General features: G+C 41.0%; 2 protein-coding genes across 2 annotated transcripts; one reads left to right on the top strand and one right to left on the bottom strand.

Annotated features, from left to right (window-relative positions):
* Window positions 1-2,463: 2,463 nt before the first annotated feature.
* Window positions 2,464-5,943, bottom strand: tmem254 (transmembrane protein 254). The gene is made up of 3 exons (XM_042706669.1): window positions 5,616-5,943; window positions 2,906-3,009; window positions 2,464-2,766 (listed from the first exon to the last, which is right to left on the bottom strand). Exons 1-3 carry the CDS (start codon window positions 5,700-5,702, stop codon window positions 2,703-2,705), a joined length of 255 nt encoding a protein of 84 aa, XP_042562603.1. The 5' UTR covers window positions 5,703-5,943; the 3' UTR covers window positions 2,464-2,702.
* Window positions 5,944-8,283: 2,340 nt separating this feature from the next.
* Window positions 8,284-21,077, top strand: tspan14 (tetraspanin 14). The gene is made up of 7 exons (XM_042706668.1): window positions 8,284-8,558; window positions 11,504-11,598; window positions 18,813-18,863; window positions 19,568-19,714; window positions 19,825-19,995; window positions 20,126-20,263; window positions 20,702-21,077. The coding sequence occupies exons 2-7, from the start codon at window positions 11,518-11,520 to the stop codon at window positions 20,786-20,788; spliced, it is 675 nt and encodes a 224-aa protein (XP_042562602.1). The 5' UTR covers window positions 8,284-8,558; window positions 11,504-11,517; the 3' UTR covers window positions 20,789-21,077.
* The last annotated feature ends 3,922 nt before the right edge of the window (window positions 21,078-24,999 follow it).

Genomic DNA, 24,999 nt, shown 5'->3' with positions numbered 1-24,999 from the left:
AATACCTGCCGGCAAGTGTGAACTGGTACAGAGTATTCCTCCACCGGTTTGTAACTGCAAGGTTGCTAGTTCGAATCCCCTCACCTCCTTACTCGGTGTCATTTTACATTTCCTTGTAAGTCGCTTTGAATAAAAGCGTCTGTTAAATGACTAAATGTATTAATAACAAATGCAATAAATTGAAGCAGTGAAAATAAATTATCTGTATTTCTCTCTATTCTTATCATGAGTCCACCTTAATCATTTTCTACAATAATGATATGCTATGGTGTACTAATAACACTCATATAATTATGAGTGCTTTGTTCTCCGCATCACCGGCACTACAAAAATGTACCACTCGCAAAAAAGCGCAAGACAGTCAATGTTCGACTGTGGTGTTTGCAATAAATGACTCGAGAAGGTATTGTAAATTAATGATTCCTTGTCGGCTGAATCGGTAGCGCTCATACAAGAACTCATCATGATGGAATAATGGATCTTGGCGATCGCAAAGAACTCTCTCCCTACGCTAATCTAACTATCTAATATCAGTCCTTGGTCAATGGGATCCCTCCTTTTTCCGGGGGTGTGGCAAGCTTATCCAGCTACACTTAAGTTAGCCTGCGCTGGAGCAGGTTAGTGCTAATTGATAAGTTACTATGATGATTTATCGAAAGTTGCTTCCACGAACCAAAAAGAGGGGCGTTTTTTATCTTAGCGAGCTACGACGAATACCCCCCAGTAGGAGAGCGGAAAAACCCACCCCTTCATTAGCTGTTCTGTTCACAAGCTAAAGACTTTGTCATTAACCTGTGCCTTTGAGGAAGGCCATAGAGCAGTGGTTCCCAAACTTTTCTGGCTCACGGCACCCCTAAACATATCTCTCTCCATCCACGGCACCCCTATTTTTCACTTTTTACTCTCAACCTCCTTTGTCATATTTGTACTTTATGCCATTTGATTTAACCTTGTGATATGTTGAATAGGCTATAACTGCTTTTATTATAGGAATTACATTGAGAAGGTGAGGTTTATCTCATTTTTTTATATTCAAATGAACCACGTCAGTGCAAACACCTATGTACATATCCCAGCTGAGATCATGGTTCCTCAAGTACTCGTCTGTCACCCTGAGTATCTCATCTCCGGTAGCACGGTTGTCCAGTTCTTTGCTAAATAAAAAGTTCTCTGTAAATTTGGCCTAATCCACGTATCTCACGTTAGCGATCAGCTGGCAAAGGCCACTAGCATCAGTGGACTCGTCTATTTGAACAAAGTCAACGAAAGAACTGTTGTTGACGTTACGCCCTGAATCAACTGTAAACTGTAGCCTATTGTTGTTTGTGCTGCAAATAACATTTTAATTGATAATTATTATTTTTTTAAATGTCATTTAAGGATCAAGCCTTGAGCCATCTGGGGTGCCGCGGCACCCACTTTGAAAACCCCTGCGATAGACAGCCCATGCAGCAGATAGTCCATTGTAAACAGAACTTCATTCAAGTATAATTCCTTTAAATTTGAGGCAAGCGCTGGAATTTGAAGTAGGCGCGATAGTAAAAGGCATGTAATTCCATCGTGGGAGACCTGTCCACTCACGCATGTATAAGCAGAGATATGGAGAGTATTTTTTCTTACCAGGGTTTTAAATGCCAAGGATAATGAGACATAATGTAATATGGACCTACAACTTAGGGTCTGAGGAGGAACTGGATGAGTTACCTTAAATATAATATCTATCGCACAAGGAGATTTGTGTGTTGTATAGACTAATGTTTTCAGCTTGCTATTCTGTTATGGCCCATAGATAGGTTAAGATAGATTTTCTAGATAAAGGGAAATGTCCAGTATTTAACAGATGCCTTAATCCAAGGCGACTTCTACACCACCAGCACCCCTCCTAAAATAAGCCTTGAGATCTCCTTTGGTTTCTTACAGTGCCATTCGTCTGGTCAGTGTGGTGTATTATCTGGTAAAACTCGGTGAAAACCAACAGCTGTGCAGGCTGTACATTGAAGCAGCTTAGTTACAGGAAAGGGGGTGCTATCTCCAAAGTACACTGCATGTCCCTTGTCAGTAATTTGAATTAAGGCCTGAATAACATAATTAGCCCTGAAATAACAAGACTATATTTATTTCATCTTGTAAACTGACAGAAAAGAAGCAATGAATGTTTTCTCCACCAATATTGACGTTAGAGACGAAACACTTCATGGTTAATCTGAGAAACACTCACTGAAATTGGGTTTCTGTCCAAATTTGCACCAATTTGCTTTTTAGATTCAGATTAAAAAAGCAAACATGAGAATATGGTGTTTGTCATTATTTATTTTGTTTTGGCGGGGAGTCATTTCCTTTTTTATTTGGAAAGGGCCACCCTTGAAGGAGAACATGCCCAACCTGGGCCAGGCACGACTTTCCTCAAAATCACTGATTAAAAAGCCTGTTTTGGGCTCAAAGTGATCACAGCAACTTGTGAATCGTTGTAAATGTCTCCAATTAACCAATTCTGAGAAAAATGTATAGGAATCTTCTGACTTTCATTCCCACGTATATATATATTACTAGTTCACAAGAGGGTAAATTGCCAGGACAACCTTCCCGGCATATCAACGCTGGCTCCTAGTCCCACATAACATTAACATGGGAAATTGCTGCCAAAATCATGATCTTCACTGCAAATAGGATGGCATATAACTATTTAACAAAAGCTGCTGTTCTTACCTGCATATTTTCATGGCAACAAGTGCTTCAACAAAGTGTACAGCCCAGGCAAGCCACCAACTGCAATAGTTACCAAGCATTACACATGATAAGTTCACATCAACAGCATGATTTTGCTCAATAACAGTAATGTATAAGGGAGAACTTCAAACACACATGAAACTTAAATAAAATACCAAGAACTACTGATGATACTCACCCATAGTGCACAAGAGGGTAATGATTATCCACAAGATACTTAGTCAAGGAACCGAGCGGGCCCAAGCGGTCATATGGGACTGCCTCGGGCCAAAACACAGTCCACTGAAATACACATAAGATGCAGTATGGTCAGTTCCCACCTGCTCATAGTCAAGCATTTTCAGTGGGGGATCTACAGTGTTATTCTTGGGGGGAAGAATTTCTTAACGTGGCACTGTGATGCACATAAGCCTGGGCAATAAAACAAAACCAAGCTATTTAGCTATTCCCCTTTTCAAATGGTTGGTTTTAAGGTGATTTATTCTTATGATATTATTTTTACCTGGCAGCTGAATATAGTACATTAAAATATGCAAAAGAGGAGTGCATCTACATTGCTGACATTCATGGATTTAGGCTAAAATAGGTCATTAGAATGGTCAAAAACTATTTATACCGAATGATGTGAAACATGTTTTGATATATTTTCAGCCATGTAAAACTGCATACAACAGTTCTAAACTCAAATTCCACAAGCAAGGCAGACAGGGTTACTATGAGGGGACACAGGATACAGTGCTGCAATAAACAAGTATATTTGGCTACTGCATAAAATACAAAGTAAATTACATTGTCCACTCCCACATACCATAGAGCTCATTGTCCACTCCCACATACCGATGTTGTAACTTTAAGTGTATAGTTTACATTTGACTGAGTTAATTATTTGACTAGTAAGTGAAGTTAACCTAAAATTAATTTGTATTGGATGTATTTAAATATGCATAATTGCCTTAGTTAATGTGATTTGATTGATTGTTTCATTAATACTGTTGTTTGATAATGCAGTAAGTTTTGTGTGTTACTACATTTCCCATAGTGCACAGCGGTTAACGGTTTTTGCCTGTACTGTGCGAGTGATAAAGTGACGGGAGATTCTGCGAGTAAAAGTTCTTCGGTTTTTGTACCCAGTTGTGGACCTCCATTTATTTCCTGCTGGCTAGTTAGATTAAATACAACAACCATAGAGCTCATGTGAGCTAGTTGAGGGCTCATCGTCAGGTCTCATTTCACCCACCTTCCTTCCTTCCTTCCTTCCTTCCTGCCTCTGTGACTTCCTCAAACCACCCTCTCTCTGACATATTTCCCGTGCTCTGGCTTGTCACCATGGGTCAAGTATAACTTTTTACTTTCATGATGATGATTATATACAAATACAGCTTGCCTTGCCATATTTCTCTGAAAACACTTACACACTATCCACATGCACTTTTGCATGCAAGTGTGCAGACTCTGAAAAGTGTGATCGTAGATCCTTCTTTTCCTGCCCATAAGGCCTTTGTGAGGCCTTAATGAGGACCACTGATTGCAAACTAAACCTGTTATCCTGGAGCTCCCCTTGTCTTTGTTTCTCAGGTGGTAATAACTAAAACCTCTACAATTTATGTTTTTTTTTTTATGACTGTCGAATCTGTTAATCATATTACCCCAAAGTATTTAAGGAAAAGGCTGCCTTAGAGGCAAGAGTTAGGACACGAGGAAAGTAAATGAGGAAAGAAGGGAAAATTCCATAAATGGGAGAAGAAGTTCTAGTGTTAAGGGAAACATGAATGCCAATGGGAGATGAATCAAGTTGAGATGATGATGGTTGGAAGTTGCTGGGGTAAATAACCCATCCAGCTGGGTTAAAATAACAATGTTAACCCAACTACATTGGCTAGGTTGACCTAGCATTGGGCTGATCTTAATAACTTAGTTAAAATAATAACCCATTTTGCTGGGTTGGTCCAGTATTTGACCCAGTGGTTGGGTTAAATCCAACCCAATTGGAGTTGTTTTCAACCCATCATTTTTTTGTCTTTGGATGCATGTCATTTTATGAGATGCAGATTTGTCACTTTTGACATTCATCATTTGTTTCACCCTCCTACTATTCTAAAAAAAAAAACTACATGCATTATTTTATGGGTTAAACTGACCCGCACTGTGCAAATGTGTTTAAGATTAATTAGTAGGCCAACAGAAAGATGTTGAAAATAGTTTGCACAAGTACTAAATCAATTCTAAACGGAGAGGTTTTGGGAGTAGGAAGCTAAAATGTGGGGATATGACATGTCAGAGTGTATTTGTCAAAAATTGAGATTGTCAGCCAATCTTAAAATGGTGTCGTGGATGCCTATAGTTCAAATGACATGGAATGTCCCACATTCTGTTCGCCGATTTTGTGATTGTTTTTCTTTGGAACCAGGAAGTGTTGCAACGCTAACGCTAAAAAAAAAACACAAACTTCCGGTCGACTTCGACACGTCGTTTTTCGTAAACGGACGGACCGCCCCTGCTGTAGGTTAGTAGTCTGCCTTTCTAACAGGTGGGCCTCTACCAGCCTATAATATAGAAGTCTAAAACAGGCCCTGTGCGGTAGTGCATTATAAAAGTGAAACGGTGTGGCATATTGAGTGTATTCGCGCGTCATTCAAATGCAAATGAACACCGTAAACATAGGAATAGTGCCCCCTCCAAAAAACAAAAATGTCGGCTAGCTTGACGGTGGCATCAGGACATGCTACATTGGAAACTTCTCAGGTACACAATGAGCAGTGCATTCAATCACCATCATGCTGACCAAATAGTGAAGTATTGCCTATACACATCCGTGAGAATTAGACATTGCAAAGCGCATGTTATGGCTTGTTAACATTAGATGCCAACAAAGTTAACAACCAACTTACTGTGTAGTAGCCCATAGATAGAGTTACAGTTGCTATCCAAAAAAAATGGCTTCTTCGGAAATAGGAGCTTCCATCGGTCTTGGCCATGGCAAAAGAGAATGCGTTCGAGGTCGATTTAGATAGCTGACTTGATGGTCTACATGAGGTGCCGATCTCAGTCGGGGAGGAGTTGGAAAAACGGCAGACCAGACAGTTTCTCCATCCCTTTGTAGGTTGCAGCTGACGTGACTAGCGGGAGATCTCGCGGAATTGTGTTCCTTATCCTTATCTCCTTTAACCACACGTATCAAAGGTAAATCACGGAGGGGCAGAACAGGGCAACACTTTATCAGGATTTATAAGGATTTGATAACCACAATCTAGTGAATAAATGAAATCAGAAGTTTTAGGCGCTAGAGTTGTAACGTTACGTTTTATAAGAAACCGTGGGGTGTGAGTTAAGTGTTGTCTGTATCCATGGATACCACTCTAGAGTCCCTCGTGCTGCCTGAAGCAAGTGACATGATGTAGTCCATTCTTTTTCTGCTGTGGCAACATCTTTATTTTTTACGAGACATGACAACCGTTCGTTACAAAAGACAGACTAATAACTACATTTTAACTCGCCAAACCGACTGGTGCAGTCAAAAAGCAGAGCATAACAGAGCTGAGGGAGCAGAAGAAAAAATAAAAACTTGGCTGAAATACAGTGGAGACCGAAATGGGACCAGAAAAAGAAGAGCAGCATAAAAAGATGTGGACATTAATTGAATGAAATTATGCAAGGCCTTTAACAAATACCCTTATCTACAGTGTCTAACATAAGTATTCAAACTCCTTAAATGCCAGCTGTATTACAAAACATATCTTCTTTTTAATATTCTAGTATATTTGCTACGGATTTAAAATAAATAATTTGTCTACTAACCTAAAAAACTAATAAATTAAATAAAAGTTTTAGGCACTATCACTGTAACGTTAAGTTTCATAATACCATATGAGTAAAGAGTTGCCTGTAACCATGGCCACCACTCTAGAGTCCCGCATGATGCTTGAGGCAAGCGACACAATGAGTGTTTTTAATAAGTAAACGATTCTTCATTGGTAGGACGGGTCCTTCCTAGGCGGATCCTTCAGAGGCTAGGCAAGACTCCTTGCATACTTCTAGCATTCTGAAAACATGGAACAGTCTTGCAGGTGTGCGCCGTTGTCCCACCTTCACTTACGCACTACTTTTCAAAAACACTGATCATGTTCATACATTCCATGTAGGCATCAGAGAACAATTTCAAATACTGAATAAATGCATTCTATGGCACCTTTAAACCCAAACACTGAACACACCTGCACTGAACCAATCAAGCTTAAACAGTTTAAGCCAATGACGTGTGCGCTTGAGAGAATTGAGGATGGCTCATAGCCATCACATTTATATACCGGTGTTACTTGTTTTTGAAGGGGCAAGTAGAGAGAGAACCACAATGCCCCAGTTATGACAAGCAAGTTGGATATTGCACAATTGCTGAGCCCATGAATGCACAGTAGCAGTACAGGCCCAAAACGAGTGCAGTGATTAGATTACCCCATAATAGGTGCTGTAGGAAAAAGATAAGCACATAACATCTCCCTCTCTTTCACACCCAGTCCTCTTTAGTTCATTAGTTAGATGCATTTAGGTAGGTTTTATATTGTGTGTATTATTTCTGATAATTCTGTGAATAAATGCTTGGATTGTATATGCTAGGCTATTTAATGTTGCACAAGAATGAATGCTGCCAACCTCTTCTATTCAGAACTCTGAAGACCTTCAACCTTTTCTCGCTATTAATAAGGTAACTTTAGTTGAAGTCATTCAGTTAATTATCAATCAAAGCTCCAAATTGATAGTTTAATATGAGACTGATATTTTAGATTGATTCATGAGACTGATTTGTGACTGATCTTTATTTTGACCACTGTGGTAGACACCACACTTTGTGTGGCGCCCCCATGTGTTCAACCTTTGATCTGCTGTTGTGTTGAATGGTGGTGAGATCACCAACATGTTATTGGTGCTGTGGTCAGGATAGTACCAATGTTTTCTTGGTGGCCCTAGTGAGGACAGTATTACTATTTACACAATTGCACCAACATTTATTCGGCGCCCGCTCACAGGGTATGGTACCTACATTATTCTTGTGCCTGTGTGAGGCTGGTACCCACTGCACCTTCACTTAGGTGTTGCTAGGGTAATCATGGTGGTTGCTTTGGTAGTTGTATTGGCCCAATATAAGTCTATGGGAGACATTGTATAAGTTTCTCTTTAATATCTCACAAAGTTTAAAGTTCAGAAAAATTAAAATACATAGCTAAAGTGTCCTTTATGTTTGTTAACACATGTTACAATGTTTGAATAAACTTTCTCCGTTAAGCAGTTTGAGCTGAATTGCTTTGCATGCACTTTAATAAGAAGCCTAGGAAGAACAGTATTGTGCATTGCTTTGCAATAATAATATATTTGAAAACAAAGTGATAATTTGAAACGATATGATGCTTGTACTATGAATTATTATTAGTTTTGTTTTTATTTAGGACTATTTTGAAAGTTTTTACCAGCATTGATACTCCACACCCAAAACAGTTGGTGGCGGTAATGCACCAAACCGCAATGCCAACCGCCAATAAATTAACAGAAGAAGAAGAAAAAGAAGAAGTACCAGATCAACTCTAATTTGACTATCGCTGCTCACGGAACGCTGCATTTCCTGGATGTGGATTGTCATATATCTAAGTTTGTTGCTCCGCCCATGCTAAATCTATGGCTGGCTACACGCAAGTTGAGCTGTTTTAGTAAGTTCGCCTGTCATGGAGACAAATACCAGTATCTTTTCTTTGACCGAGGGCTAATTGTGTTGGGAAACTCTATACGCTAAGTTATCGCTCCTCCCTTTTCACCGGATCGACTAATCTTCTGTGCATTTGCAAGTAAGTTCTTTAACTAATTTCATGAAAGCGCCAAACTTCAAATAAGGTTATTTTGTTCAGGACAAACTAACATTATTAGCCAAGCAAAGCCCGCCAACCGTAATTAACCAAGTAGTTTGGTAACGTGAACTAAGTCTTACTTGGCTAGTGTTAGTTATTTTGACTATTACAAAGACTATAACTATGTGAGCGCGCTCAGTTATTTAACAATAGTCTGAAGTCAACAGCCCTCAAGACAAACTGGTGGCCATGTTGTCTGGTGAGATTTGCATGCGTAATCCACTGTGGTATTCCTTGAGGGCCAGATGTTGTCGTTCACAGATTCGTCATTTAAACAACCCGTGTGTCTGTGAAGTGTGACGAGATATTGGAGACTTCGTCGAAAAAAACATGAACAGTTAATGTTAAATCCATATCTGTGTCAATATCCCCTATGGACCACAATACGAAACATACTGCCCAACAAATGTACATGTAATAATCCTGCGACCTGTTTTGAAGCGAAGCTGTGTCTGGTAGTATAAATCTCAGGTGGGCGTGAAGTTCCGCCTTGATCTGCTCGATGAATGTCCCGCTTTACCCGCATAAACGTTGTTTACTCTGTCAGCCGTTAAACACCTGTTAACATGGATGAAATACTTAACACAGGCAGACGCTGCCAACGCAATCCTCAAAAACAAATGATTGTCGTACTTTTGTACTTGCCGTTCAAAACCCATTACAATGCACTACACATAATGAATATAATCATCATGAGCGCATCATCCTCATGAATGTAGCTGTGTTATGAGGAAGCTGGTTTTATTCATGTCATCCTAAAGAAGATGAGAAAGTTAAATAATACTTATCATTGTAACATTGTAATAGTCAGACATCAAACATCATCAGACATTATCACCCATAGTGGAGAAAAACACATCACTGCCCAGAGCGTCTCTTTCAACTTCTGATAATGAGGTGGGGACAACCTGTGGGACTAGCAACCTGGAGGGACTGTCATCTGTCAACCTAATCCTGTAGAACTCACATGCTTTACCACAGTCAAGATAATGCCAGGAAAAGACACACTCATATTCCTTTATCAGATCAACAACGTTATCCTTCCAGTGGGAAGAGACCTGGCAGTTGTCAATGGGTATAGCACCCAGACCAAGACTGCAATGTAACAGTCACAATTACCCACAAAGCTGTCAGAATCACTCCTGGCAGAAAAGGTTCTATGTGAACTTCCTGACCACACCTTACCCACATCCTGTGAAACTGTCACTGCCAATGCAATACATGTGTAGACATTAGCTATTTTTGCAAGTTACTGCAGCCAAAGTTGGATTACAGCCACCCATCTTCCCACATAGGAGAGGCAAGTCGTCCAACTAGAAATAGATTGTTTGATTGATTGTTGTGACAGCAGGAAGTGCTACACTCCACAAAAATGGTCAGGGGTCTGTGGAAGAAGGGAAGGGGAAACAATCAGGAACATAGCAGAAGAAATCATACATGTAGCATGATGAGCATGCTAGCATACATGGGGTAAATGTACATAATACATACAAACATCATATGGTATATACATGATGCATGCGAAACAGCTTAGTGGGTATACAATGTGCTCATAGGGTTACTATTACAAGGGTAAGTAGAGTAGGAACAGAAAACTATGCCGATGGTGGCAATTATTTATATTGCAGGAAAATGCTAGCATAGAGTATGGGGTAGAATACGTTTATGACGGTATGGTGGAGATGGGTACGTGTAGGCCGGGGGTTTCTACAAGTAGATCGGGTGGAGAGACTACAGCAGCATCCCACAGCGAAGATGGTCTAGACTAGGAGGGGAAGAAAGAAACAAAGTGAGTGGGTAGAGTTCGGCTACCAATATGCATAAATGTACTTGATGGATATGGTGATGAGGAGCAATGTTTCCACATCATCATCATTTGCGAGCAATGGCCACACTATAAGAGAGAGGACTGTTTCTTAGTAGACATCGATTTGATAAACAGGTCAGGAGATACATTTAGGTAGGCAATTAACAGTAGGTAATACGGCCACTTTATCAGTATCAGTATAAGCATTAGCAATAGGATGTAGAAGGAGAGGGAGAGAGAGAGGCTGCCTGGCCAGATGTAAGGGAATTTTATTTGTTTAGTTTTGGTTGGCAGCGTATGCTGTACCCGGGATCCGCAAAGGCCCTCCTTCACAGTACAACATACACTGATCCGTAAAGGCCCTCCTTCACAGTACAACATACACTTCAAGCAGAGCTTTTTCTTTGACAATGACAGTATGGAGACTGTATACTCACCAGCAGTGAGTCAGTCAAGAGTGAGTGAGCACACTGGTCCATAGCACGTACTACTCAGCTTTGGTTTGGGTAAATGGTACAGTAGGCATGCATTTAATAGAAGTTATTTAGAATGTGAATAGAACAACTAATGAAGGGGCAGGTGTTCACGCTGTCCTACTGGTGCTGTGCTGAGAACATACTTGAAGTATACCGGAACATTTTATTATTTTAGGTACTTTTCAGTCATTTTATTTGTCAGTGTATTCATTGGAAAAAAGCCGTTGGGTTGGTGTGATAATGTGGTGTGAAAATTAGATTCAAGATTCCAGACAAAACTCATCGACGATGCTGCAGACCTAAGAAAAATCACCAGAGTCTGCACAAGAAGATAGTATATTGTGTGATTGTCTAATCTTCAAATATTATAGTGTAAACAACCAAGACCTTGAGAGCAAAGCTGCATGCTCAGAGAAATGAAGTTGGTCATGAATCACCAAACTAATTAACACCCAAGTTTTGTGCCGTTTTAATTCGGGTCAATGAAGATGAGCCAAGATACAGTAGCCAATACATGGCAACTTCAGCCCAGTAGTTGTGAACAGCCTTGGTTTTGTTTGGTCACCATATATAGTAGGCTTATTTTTTGTTTTGTTTTACAGGACAAGACTGGAAAATGCATTACTATCGATATGAAAGTGCGGAAGTCAGCTGCTGTTACAAATACCTTATGTTCAGCTATAATATCGTATTTTGGGTAAGTATATTGACCAATGACTGAATAATTATACTCACTGTAGACAAACTACTTGCCTTACTGATTAAGCTTTGGGAAAGCAGACACCTCTCTTCTTACATGTTTCCATCATTTAAGAAAGCTTTAAAGTGTGCATCCTTCAACAATCCCTTAGGGAAGAGTAGTCGCATGCGGAACACAGAGTGGAGGAAAAATAGAACCATTAGGCTTAGTTTTTGTGGTTTAGTACGCATTCTTAACGTGGTCTCTTTCCTTGGCTTTGAACTTTTATTTATTTTGACAGCAATGCACATTACCTTGTGTTATTGTTCTTGCCACATTGGGGAAACAAATTACAGGCAAAGGCAAAAATGGTCACTGTTTCTGTTCACCAACCCCTCAGTTCTAAAATACACACTAACTCCTCCTCTTTATGCAAAATTCACAATTTTCATTTCAAATTTCACTATATGTACAAAAGTATTCGGATGCCCGACCATTTCACCAACAGGGACTGTAATGGCATTGTATTTAAATACTTTAATATGGAGTTGGTCCCCCTTTTGCAGCTATAACAGCTTCCACTCTTCTTGGAAGGCCTTCCACAAGATTTTGGAGTGTTTCTGTGGGAATTGGTGCCCATTCATTCTGTAGAGCATTTATGAGGTCAGGCACTGAGGTTGGACGAGAAGGCCTGGCTCGCAATCTCCGTTCCAGTTCATCCCAAAGGTGCTCGATGGGGTTGAGGTCAGGGCTCTGTGCGGGCCAGTCAAGTTCTTCCACACCAAATTCATCCAACCATGTCTTTACAGTCCTTGCTTTGTGCACTGGGGCACAGTCATCTTGGAATAGAAAAAGGCCTTCCCCAAACTGTTGCCACAAAGTTGGAAGCATAGCATTGTCCAAAATATCTTGGTATGCTGAAGCATTAAGATTGCCCTTCACTGGAGATAAGGGGCCTAGCCCAAACCCTGAAGCACAGCCCCATACTCCTATCCCTCCTCCACCAAACTTCACAGTTGGCACAATGTCGACCCATTTTGTATCACAAATGTTTGCAAATGGAGACTGCAAGGCTAGGTGCTTGATTTTATACACCTGTGGCAACGGGTCTGATTGAAACACCTGAATTCAATAATTAACAGGTGTGGCCAAATACTTTTGTCCATATAGTGTAGGTCACCTATATGTACATTTGTGAAGCACATTTTCAGGTGGGTGTTGCAGACTTGTGTTCAATGCAACCTCTGTTCATAGACATATGTATATAGCAAAATATGCTTGGAAAGTAGTCCTATTTAAATATACCTATTACTATATATTAAGCTTGGCTTTGGCCTAAGAACCCCCACAAGTTATTTTAAAGCATGTCTTGTCACAGGAGAGATGGCTTGGGGGAGAAAGGGTGTGATGTCTACAAAAAGGACAGTAAAATGCATCTGAAGAAATTAATCTAAAAAGAAAGAAAATCACACCGTTTGGTCATATTAGCTAGCTAATCTAACCTCTGATCTGTTGGACCAATCCATGGATTGCTTGTTAACGCTGTTAACGCTGTTAACGCTTGTGAATGTTATGGCAGGCTGTGAAAGTTGATGCAGGTAGTTTATTAAGTCACTATTGTGTATAAGCTTAGCTTCTCAGTAGCAGGCTATGCTGTGAGATGTGGTGGTAACAAAAAATCAGAAAATTAGTACTGTTTTTTTTTTTATATATATTAGTTTTGTCCTCCTAGTTGTACAGTAGTGTCTTTTTATACCCCCCACACAAGATCCAGGCGCAAATATCTGCATTTTATTTTGCCAACAAATACTTTGCAACTTTTCTTGGGTTCCTGTGGCCATTACGGGTCCACTATGGGTTTTTGCAGTAGAGCAGACAAGTATTTAAGGAGTAAATCAAATCTGTGGTTAATATCGAGCTTCAGTGGTGTATGATGTTCTCCACAACATTCATATCTTGAAACTGAATGTTGAAGACTGTCCATAGTTAGAAAATGAGTGCTATGTTGATGCTGCAGTGGAACTACAGAAGAACTTAAACAGTTTGTTATGCCACTTTTATGTGGCAACATCACATCCTTTTTTAAAGACGATTTGAAGAGTGTATCAAGAGGTGAAACCCAACATGGAAAAGTGCATTTTTGATCAGGGTTTCCTTACCGGCACAAACGGGTCTAGTTTGAGGTATAGATTGTATCAAGTCTCGGTGAGTGAAATTTTGATGGTAATTTTCACTGCCACAGAGAAGGAGACTCACTCAGACTCAGTTGATCCACTAGTCTCTGATAAACTCGGAAATAGCTTCCCAAAGTTACTCTTCTGAAAAGAAGGAATTAAACAAGGAGAGGAGATATGTACACTTGTCCTTGGAGCCAGTACTGAGAAGAAAACAAACATGACTTAACAAAACACATGTTCAGTGATCAACTATTAAAGTAAGGCATATAACACAAATATATAAAACCCAAAAATCAACAATTGACATAAATAAGCAACACTAATCATTAAGTGAAAGCGCAGACTAATGGTGACATTGAGGGTAAACAGTGCAGGTGAATTGGGTTGTGACTCGGTGTCAGTGAAATAACTGAATTCTGTTTTAACTGTCAGACTAAACTCTTCGCAATGTTATTTTTATGGCTCACTTGATCGTGTCTATCAAAACTACCTAGCCTAAAGTTGCATAATATACAAATGGCTCTACTTGCAGTGAATATCATTTTTTTTTATTAGATTTTTTATTTCTACAATCCACAACTACACAAATTAAATCATTTAATGAAAAAAACATTATGTCTGCTAGTATATGAGTATAATGGGAACGTATATGGTGAAATGCATAATTTAAGGGTTTCTGATGCGCTGTATGCCTGCAGCACATCGATTGCACTTATTAGTATTTAAACTGTGACACTCTGAACATGTTAAGTGGCCTGCTTACATAATGTGAATTTAAACACTGGTCTTCTAGTCCTTTTGGAGGCTCATAACTCTTAATTGACATTATATCCGATATCATTTTTAACAATTTTGGCACTGCAAAAAGTAAGTTCTCAAAAACAAGAAGCCCAGGTAAGTTCAATTTACTTTAGAAATGTCAGGAAACCAATTTTACTTTGAAATGTAACATGTTTAACCTAATCTTTTGTAATATCAATTGCTTTTCTCAATTATCCATCTTAGTGTCTTAAAGTTCAATGCATTAAATGCCAAGTTACAATTTCTTTACAGTTAGAGGTTAACAGACGCAGGTGTATCTCTGTCGGGATCCTCTCCATGTTGTCAAGCTACAAGATCATGAAGCATTGTTTAAATATCAAGCCTGAAGCTTAATTTATGGTCTGCCTTTTACGCAGTCACGCAAGCACACAAGACACGCAAGTTCGTTTTGAACCCCCTCCGAGCACCTCTTGTGTATCCGATAAGGCGACGCAAGCCACAAGGGCTGTGATTGACCCAACCCAACGCTGTTTACCTTGTGGGCAGTAGCATGCTAACATTAGATAGCTGGCTCAGACACCTCGCAAATCCCCTCAGATGTATTTTTCAGTTACAATAACGGGGTTTTTACATTGCAAAACCGTCGGAGAACCTTAAAGTTTCACAAGTAAACTACACACTGGACCTTTAAATCATTTATGTACATTATAATTGAATTGTTTAATTAGAAATTAGATCCGAACTAACTGTTTGACTTCTTTCTTGAAGACTTAGACTCAAGAATGTCAGTTCAGTCACTTCAACAACCAAAAATTGTGCAATGTGCAGTGACACCCCAAGCCAATAATAGGGAAGTAACAGCAGCAAAAACCTTTCGCAGTAAAACCTGCAAACTTGCCATTAGAACAATCACTTCCTTAGCCACTAAGAAACTTTTTTCACTCTCTGACAGATGTTGTCATCATGTCCTGGTTGTGAAGGGCGTTCGAGAGGACTTCTGTTGACAGCACAAAGGAGCGTTGCAAAATCCTTCCGATATGTGACGTGAAGGGTGTAATGAAATACGTCACACTCTGATAGATCCTCTTTGGGGAGAGTCACCCGATGGCCAGTATGCTGTTGCTTTCACAGATGATGGAGACAGGGCTAAAGAGTGGTCTCCCCTTCAGGAAGGTGTTTGGGTCTTCTACAGTCTGGTGATGAGCACAAATTCTCAATTCTCACTCTTTGTATCTATTGATCGGTAATATAGATTGTGATGCATGCATACATTTCTGACCTCAAGGATGTGACGCATAGCCTTGGGTGTACTCATTTCTTGGGTGAGGCCACGGGATGGAAACGGCACAAAATGCCTTCATCATGGCAATGGAGTGCCTCACTGTTGAAGAGAAAATCATCTAATCAGAGATGGTCATCGTTGGACCTCCACTCCTCCTCTCCTCCACTCCTCCTCTCCACTCCTCCTCTCCTCCTCTCCTCCTCCACTCCTCTCCTCCTCTCCTCCACTCCTCCTCCTCCTCTCTCTTCTCCTCTTCTCTCTCCTCTGTTCTCTCCTCTCCTCTCCTCTCCTCTCTTTTCTCTCCTCTCCTCTCTCTTCTCCTCTTCTCTCTCATCTGTTCTCTCCTCTCCTCTCCTCCTCTCCACTCCTCCTCCTCTCCTCCACTCCTCCTCTACCTCCACTCCTCCTCCTCTCCTCCACTCCTCCTCTCCTCTCTCCTCCACTCCTCCTCCTCTCCTCCATTCCTCCTCCTCCACTCCACTCCTCTAATGTTGATGTGTTGATGTGTTGACCATCATTGGACCATCCTCCACTCCTGTGTTGATCATCATTGGACCATCCTCCACTCCTCCTCTCCTCTCCTCCTCTCCTCATCTCCTCCTCCTCCTCTCCTCCTCCACTCCTCTAATGTTGCTGTGTTGAGCATCATTGGTGGCGTCAGGACCTTTTTGTAGGCTCCATAATAATGGGCCTTGCCAGAAAAGCTCTCCCATCAGCTCTTCAATTCAGGTACAAAAGGGCGAGTTCCCTCGATGAAGGATGCACTGGAGTTCATCCATACACAGGAGGCACAGGCACAGGCACAGGCACAGGCACAGGCACCACTGGAGCTGTACATAGAACACACCTAGTCCAAATGAATGAACTTGCTTACATTGTCAAGCCCCTGAAAGCAAGGGTAGGCTTGTGATATGTTCACGGACCTGGCCTGTAATTTAGTTGCGTCTGAATCAATGAAGGATCTTTCTTGTAACTTGAGGTCCAAAAGCTGCAAAACATTCCTTTTGTTGGGTTTGGCTTTTGTTTGGTACATCCTGGAGTGTTGTGCCTGGGCCTGGGGCCTCTCTGTCGTGTCTGTTGCCAAAGAATACAACCCCAACAAAACATTGAACAACTTGGCCTCATACTGAATAGCCTCCTTTTTCTTCTTGTCCCCGGTTTGGAGTTAAGTTGCATTAAATAACAAATTACCATTAAACTAATTAATGTGTGTACTTAACATTCTGAACCTCAGGGGTGGTGTTTCTTGATTGTGGCAAAGTCTTAAAGATCACTGTTGAGGAAGCTGACATTTTGCTACTCTAAAAAAGTGGCTTCTTCCTTGAGGGTGACACCCCTTGCTTCTTTTTGGTGGGTGATCACATTCTTCAAGAGCTGCTCCTTAACAGATTTCCTTGGAACAACATCATGGATGAAGCATACCTCTACTTTTTTGAGTGACATATATATGCATTGTGAGTGCCAGGGATCCAACAATGCTGCATTTGGAAATGTGCTTCCAAATGTGAAGACCTGATAGTAGTAACTTCCCCACTGCTCCACTGCTCACAGATCTACCCCGTGCATTAGATAGTATTTGTGCGGTGTATGGCTCCAGTGGAAGAGACAGTGGAAGATGTTTTTGACTCGTGTGTGTGTGTGTGTGTCTGTCTGTCTGTCTGACTGTCGTCCTGGCAGGCTATGGATAAACTCTGGCGCACCCTTGTTTGAGGGAACTCCCTCTTTTTTACCTGAACTGAAGAGTCGACAGGAGAGTTTTTATGGCAAGGCCCAGTATTATGGATGCTTTATACAAAAAGGTGATGAAGACGCCAATGATGCTCAATACAGATCATTATCTGATTCTGCTGACAATTAGTGGACTGGGGGCTGGAGCGACGATGACCATCTCCTGATTTAGATGACTTTCTTTTCAACAGTGAGGCACTCCATTGCATCACTCCATGATGAAGGCATTTCCTGACATGTCTCCATCCCCTGTTGCCCCATTCAAAAAGTTAGGGCAGTCCAGTTAGGCTATGTGTCACATCCTTAGGACAGTCCAGTTAGGCTATGTGTCAAATCCTTAGGACAGTCCAGTTAGGCTATGTGTCACATCCTTAGGGCAGTCCAGTTAGGCTATGTGTCACATCCTTAGGACAGTCCAGTTAGGCTATGTGTCACATCCTTAGGACAGTCCAGTTAGGCTATGTGTCACATCCTTAGGACAGTCCAGTTAGGCTATGTGTCACATCCTTAGGACAGTCCAGTTAGGCTATGTGTCACCTCCTTAGGACAGTCCAGTTAGGCTATGTGTCACATCCCTGAGGTAAAAAAATGGATGCATACATTGCAATCTATATTACTGATCAGAAGATGCAAAGAGTGAGAATTGCATTTGTGCTCATGTGTGTTTTTCTCTCTGTGTTTGTCACCAGACTGCAGAAGACCCCAACAACGTTGAGAGACCACTCTTTAGTCCTCACAGCATTAAATAAGGTTGCTGTAATTTATTATCGGTGTGAGCCAAGAAAACTTTATATATGGCATAATTCTGTGCCAAAATGCCGATCTGACAGCCTGTATTAGACCTATAGGCTAGAGTCTGAATTTGACTATTTTTAGGACAGGCTTTGAGTGCAATTAGGACAATATCTTCACTTCACTTCACTTCATTTACAGGACACATCAATGTGACATCTATTTAAATAAGCTATACGCGAATACCATGTTTTGGAAAAAGAAAGGCTGTGATGGTGTGTATATGGAAATGGGTGTGTGGCGAAAATGGACGTGCTTGTAGAGCTTCAGTAACGGTTACCTTGTAGACAGCATTTCAACTTCACACTCAACACCTAAAAAGGACCGTGAGGGAGGCATACATCATCTCCCTCCCTAAGCACTGACATAGGCAATGGACTTCAGGGAGTCAGGGATGCCGGACTGAAATGCCATTTTCACTTGACATCATTTAAGCTCAGTTTGTACGTCTCTGTGTGCCTTTCTTCGTCTTTCTTCGTCTTCCTCCTCAGCTGGCGGGGGCTCTCTTCATTGGTGCTGGATTTTGGGCCTGGAGTGAAAAGGTAAAGTATTGTTATTTTAAATATTTCAGATTAAGAAATAACAGATTAACATGAAGAAAATAAAACTAAATAATAATGAAACACTTTTCAACGTGGGTACTCAAAGTGTTCAAACGTTTGCCCAGACTCCTGCATTCTCGGTGGGGCTTTTTGTATTTTGAACTAGACTCAATTCAATTCAGGGCCCAGAGCCTGAGGCATGCTGCAACAAGCACAGAGGGCAAGGAAAGACTCCCTCTTAACAGGAAGAAACCTTAGATTAGATTAGATTAGATTAGATTCAACTTTATTGTCATTGCACAGAGTACAGGTACTGAGGCAACGAAATGCAGTTAGCATCTAACCAGAAGTGCAAAGTAGAAGAGTGCAGAGTATGTGCAAATGGTAATATAAATATAGAAAAATATGGTATATACAGTATGACATAAGATAAGACCTTGAGCTTCTGCTTGGAGGCAGCCTGGTAGAGAGGTAGCGATTGAAAAAGGGGGGCTGGCCTGGGAGAGGGAGGGGAGAGAAGCCCAAACATGGCAGATGAAGAAAATGTAGTTAGTAAACATCAATTTGATAAACACATAAAGAAATACATTTAGGTAAACAAATTAACAGTAGGTAATATGGCCACTTTATCAGTATCAGTTATTGCTTGCACGTGCACAAAGTATGTCTATGTTGGACAATGTCATTTTTCTTCTATCCAAAAGGGAGTACTGTTGGACCTGACACAGGTGACCAGGCAGCATGGCTTCGATCCAGTGTGGGTGGTGCTGGTGGTTGGCACCGTGACCTTCACCCTGGGCTTTGCGGGCTGTGTAGGCGCACTGAGGGAAAACATATGCCTCCTTAAGTTTGTGAGTTCTCTATCTGGCCATTCAGAATGAGTCCATTGCCACAAGATGAAAATAAAGGCAGTCTCAGTTTTCACTGTTTATCATTGACTGTTGCCCTCTCTGTGTCTCAGTTTTCAGGAATCATTGTCTTAATCTTCTTCCTGGAGCTAGCCATGGCAGTGCTGGCGTTTACGTTCCAAGAACACGTGAGAGAATGGATCAATGACTTCTTTCTTCAGAATGTCAAAGCCTACCGTGATGATATAGACCTTCAGAACCTGATTGATTCATTGCAGCGAATGGTGAGGGACACTGGCTCTAGTGGCACAGCCACTTTGTGCTTTTGCGTATGTGTGTGTGTGTATCACATTGTGTAGTTGAGGAACTGGCTGTCACAATGTGTTCTGATGTAAAGCTTCTTTCCAATAATAGAACCATTGCTGTGGTGCCAAGGACCCCAATGACTGGAATCTGAATGTTTACTTCAACTGCAGCCAGGGGAACATCAGCCATCAGAAGAGCAGGGAGAGCTGTGGAGTCCCTTTCTCCTGTTGCCTTAGTGACCCTGCTGTGAGTCCCTTTCTCCTGTTGTCTTAGTGACCCTCCTGTTGTCTTAGTGACCCTGCCGTGAGTCCCTTTCTCCTGTTGTCATAGTGACCCTGCTGTGAGTCCCTTTCTCCTGTTGTCTTAGTGACCCTCTTGTTGTCTTAGTGACCCTGCTGTGGAGTCCCTTTCTCCTGTTGTCATAGTGACCCTCTTGTTGTCTTAGTGACCCTCCTGTTGTCTTAGTGACCCTCCTGTTGTCTTAGTGACCCTGCTGTTGTCATAGTGACCCGGCTGTGAGTCCCTTTCTCCTGTTGTCATAGTGACCCTGCTGTGGAGTCCTGTCCCAAAGCATGTCTCTGTTCTTAATATAATTTGTGTTTGTAAGCTTCTCCTGTATTTCTTGTCTGTTTCCCTCTAGTGCGTTGACTCACCAACTTACAGACTTTTTTTATTCCGGTGTAGGACACCGTCGTAAACACACAGTGTGGATATGATGTCAGATCTTCTGGCTCAGTGGTGAGTTCTTTTTTTACTTTTTGTTTTGTTTGAAGTTGTCCGCCTCTTTACTCTGCATTCCCACCGGGAGCAGCGAGAGCATTAAAGCAGCCCTGCACTGTTTCACACTGGCTGTCTTACCTGTTCATTTTCATTTGGGCACCCATGTGAACAGGGTGATGTAATATTGGCTTTCGAACGACTCTTGAGTGACAGTTGCTATACCAACGCTAGCATTACGTCACCCGGACACTTTTTTGGAAGTGATAGACTTGCGCTGCACTAAATACCTCAATAACGCGATTTACCCCAGAGCATCTTGCATTATACTTTGCTACCTGAGACCAGCTTGCCTGTATTTTACCTGCAATAAACCAAGCAAAACAACCATGTGCTTGATGTTTGACTGTGTTAGGAAAGTTGTTGACTCGCTAGTTTGTTATAGTATCAAAGTAATCACATTTCAACCGGTTTCGCCGCTAGCATCTTGTTAGCGATTAGCAATTCCTCCGTTGTGTTGCTTTAAGAAAGTCCTTAATGTGTTGTGATTATTAGACATATCTGACGGCACCTACGATTACATTTTCACAAAACAGGGAATTGTTTGCACCACCTTTAACTATAGAGCTCATCGGAGGAATTGCTTATCGCTAACGAGATGCTAGCGGCAAAACCTGTTGCAATCTGCTTACTTACAGGATACCGGCAGGCAGGTGTAGCTAAAACGGAATACTTCATAGTTAAGGCACAATATTAAGCGACTAAAAAGTAGCTGATTGCTTGCGAACGACTCTTGAGACTCTCTGACTGATACAGTCAGTTACGTAGTGTCCGGATACTTTTTGGCTAACAGTCAGAGAGCCTCAAGAGTCGTTCAGAAGCCATCAGCTACTTTTTAGTCTCTTAATATTGGCTGCCGGTCTCCTGTAAGTAAGTAAGCAAGTAGGTTTAGCCGCTAGCATCTCGTTAGCGATTAGCAATTCCTCCGTTGTGCGACAATATTAAACGACTCTTGAGACTCTCTGACTGATAGCCAAAAAGTGTCTGGGTTAAGTAGTGTCCGTTTAGGCACAATATTAAGCGACTAAAAAGTAGCTGATGGCTTTCGAACGACTCTTGAGACTCTCCGACTGATAGCCAAAAGGCGTCCGGGTTACGTTATGCTAGCGTTGGTTTAGCAACTGTCACTGAAGAGTCATTCGAAAGCCATTATGTTGGCGCCCGGACACCTTTTGCCATGACAGAGCCTATTTTTCACGCCTGAGGAAAGCGGTTCTCAGCAGTAAATAGAAGTTTTAATAGTCATATTGACATCATACCATCAACATTACATAATCTGACACGTTTCACTGCAGTTTCAATGTCAGGGCTATATATTATCTGGGCTAATATTATATATTTTTTTTTACAAGCAAGTGCATGTCATAAAAGGGGAACATGGAGGCTACATGTGTACTATACAGTAACCAAATGTAGAGTATAATTTCATTATATCGATAAGTTAGTAGTTTCCAGTTGCACTCTTTCTCCCCCTTACTCTGAACGAGGGTAATAAAAGTCAACTGTACAACTAAATAAAAGTACAACATTGTGGTCTTCACTTTTTGTACCATCAATGATGGATGATTTTGTATTGCCATTATCAAAGGGAAAAAAGTACTGCAACACAGGCACAAAAAGTACTGCAACACAGGCACACGCAGTGCGGGCAGTGTGTGTTAAGCCTTAGGCTGTGTTCAAGGGTTAAATTGGAATTAGTTTCATGTATGTGGAGGGGGGGGGGGGGGGGGTCTGTAAGGTTTTAGGGTTCCCATGGGTGTACATGCACATCAGCTGCAGAGACATGTTGTTTTACATGAATAGCATGTTGTCATAGGCATTCAATTGTTATTGAAACAATTGTTTTGATTTAATTTGATACAGCGTAAATCAAATCTAACAAGGTCAGACAACCCACTGCCCTGTATGCCAAAACACTACTCACTAGAGCCTGACTGATATTATGGGCCGATAGCTAATGGCCGGTCAATTTGTATGAGTTTATAATGGATGAAAAAACCTACATTTGTAAAGGAAAGCTGAAGATTGATCATTCAACTATATTACCAATGTTGTCATTGTGTAGTTTGTCTACCAGAGGTTGCACTGCAACTTTGGCAATACACTTGTTTCCTAGGCATGAATCTCAGCTGACCGCTGCACAGTACAACAGTCTGATCTGTGTCTCCATGGTAGGGTGATCATTTTTCATGTGAAATGCATTACTGCATTGATGTCATCAGTCACCACATAGTAGGAGTGGGCGATATACCGGTTTGATAGTAAAAACCGGTATTGTGCCACGCTATGATATGAATTTTGCAATACCGTGGATACCGCGATTTATTCATGAATTCGAATTTGGCATTCATATTGTTTTGTTCCAAATTTCAACTGAGTGATAGTACTAAGTAGCTACATCTTTTTTTATTTTAACCTAACCTTTCTTGGTTCTTACGAAAAAAAGAATGTATATTAATATGTTTTATGTCAGATCAGCAAGACTACATAGGTTCTACACATACGTGAAATACATGACCTATTCTATGGATAGAGAGGACATATAATACAAGTGTCCACAAATACTACAGTGGTGACAAACAACGAGAAAGCAAAAGGCATGCGCTCAACTGTAGTGAGGGATTGCACAATCTGAGATGAGGCGCTGCTCGTCGCTGCCTCACCTCGCATGTCTCTCTGTTTGAACAGGACATGCGCAAATTCAGCGATTTTTGATTATAAAAATGCTTGAAATTATTGGAATCGTACAGAAATTACATTTGTAGCACATATCAGTAGATACATATTTATTTTATCATTATTTGATTTTTACTTTTCATGATGACATATTTTGCCTTAACTAATATAATTTAGCTAAGAAGGGCTATTAAAATGTGATTCAGATTTTTCCCCCTCATATATCGTGATATCATATCGATATCTTCTGGACAGTGGAAAATATCGTGATATGAATTTTAGCTCATATCGCCCACCTCTACCACATAGCTTACATTCAACAGCAAAATTACATTATCATTAGTTGAGTGATGAGGTTAACTTGATTGTTGGTTTAATTTGTGAAACAAATCATATCCCATATCATCATATCCAATGCAGCATTCTCTGGATATATTGCTGACAGTTGATAAGATAGATAGCCACAAAGGTAGCTAATGCCATCGTTTGTCAGTGGAGGATAACCAATGATAATCGTTAATATACATTCGCACATCAACAGAAGTTCAGAACAGTTCTTGGTAGCCAGTATAGGTGACTCACTCACTTCTTTCATAGAGTAAACAACTCTTAGATGCAATGTATGCATGTTCAGTTCAAGCCTTTGGTATACTAATTGACCAGGAGTAATTTCTTGTTTGACAGGGAGATCAATCTAGCCAAATTTAGCCCATGCAATCATACTCACGGTTTGTTGGCCCTAACAGTACACCATACATGCTAGTAAAGTAAAAATAGGAAAAGTGGAGAATGGGCATAAACTAAATGTGAGCATTTTGAAACAAGTAGGCCCCATAACAGTGAGACCTGATTCAGACCCCCCCCCCCCCCCCCCCCCGTCCTCCAGCCCTACATTTCAGTTCTTCTGGGGGTTCAGTTTATTTGGTGTTGACTGCAGAGGTTTAGATTCCTTGACATGGTGATTTGAAATTTAATTTTTTTGTAGCTTGTATTGAAAGGACAAGTAAATACATTTAAAAATAGTAATTGTGACAGATGATAAGGTTGTAGCTATCAAACATTCTGCCTTGTGTGTTGTGTTCGAACATGATACACTTAAGGTATATTGTAAATAGTGTTCGAACATGATAAACTGAGGTATATTGTTGCGTCCAACCGTTTACTCAGGCATTTGTCTTGCAGAGATATCAAAATAAAAGGTGAAACTGGTGTGAATTGTCAGGGATCAGGACAGGACTCCCAAGCACTCACTGCCTTGGCTCTGTGTGAGGGAAGCGCTCCACTCTTTGAATGTGGGGGTTATGAGTGCACTCACCAGCTGCTCCAGCGATGCCCTCCTCTTGTTTGGCTTATCAGGCATCTAGGTAGGGTCAATCTCACTCCATATTTGGACAGGACATATCAGTGAAGATGACCAGGGGCTAGTGAGCAGTTACAGGCAAATAGGCTGGCTAGACATATAGTATTTATTCTAATTTGAGTAGAGTATGATTTGTGCATAATAGTGTGGTGGGTATGGGCAGCTGTAA

The sequence above is a fragment of the Clupea harengus genome, unplaced genomic scaffold, assembly GCF_900700415.2.
Source record: "Clupea harengus unplaced genomic scaffold, Ch_v2.0.2, whole genome shotgun sequence".
Taxonomy (NCBI): Eukaryota; Metazoa; Chordata; class Actinopteri; order Clupeiformes; family Clupeidae; genus Clupea; species Clupea harengus.
Note: the sequence above shows the minus strand (reverse complement) of the source record. Positions and strands in the feature narration are given on the sequence as shown.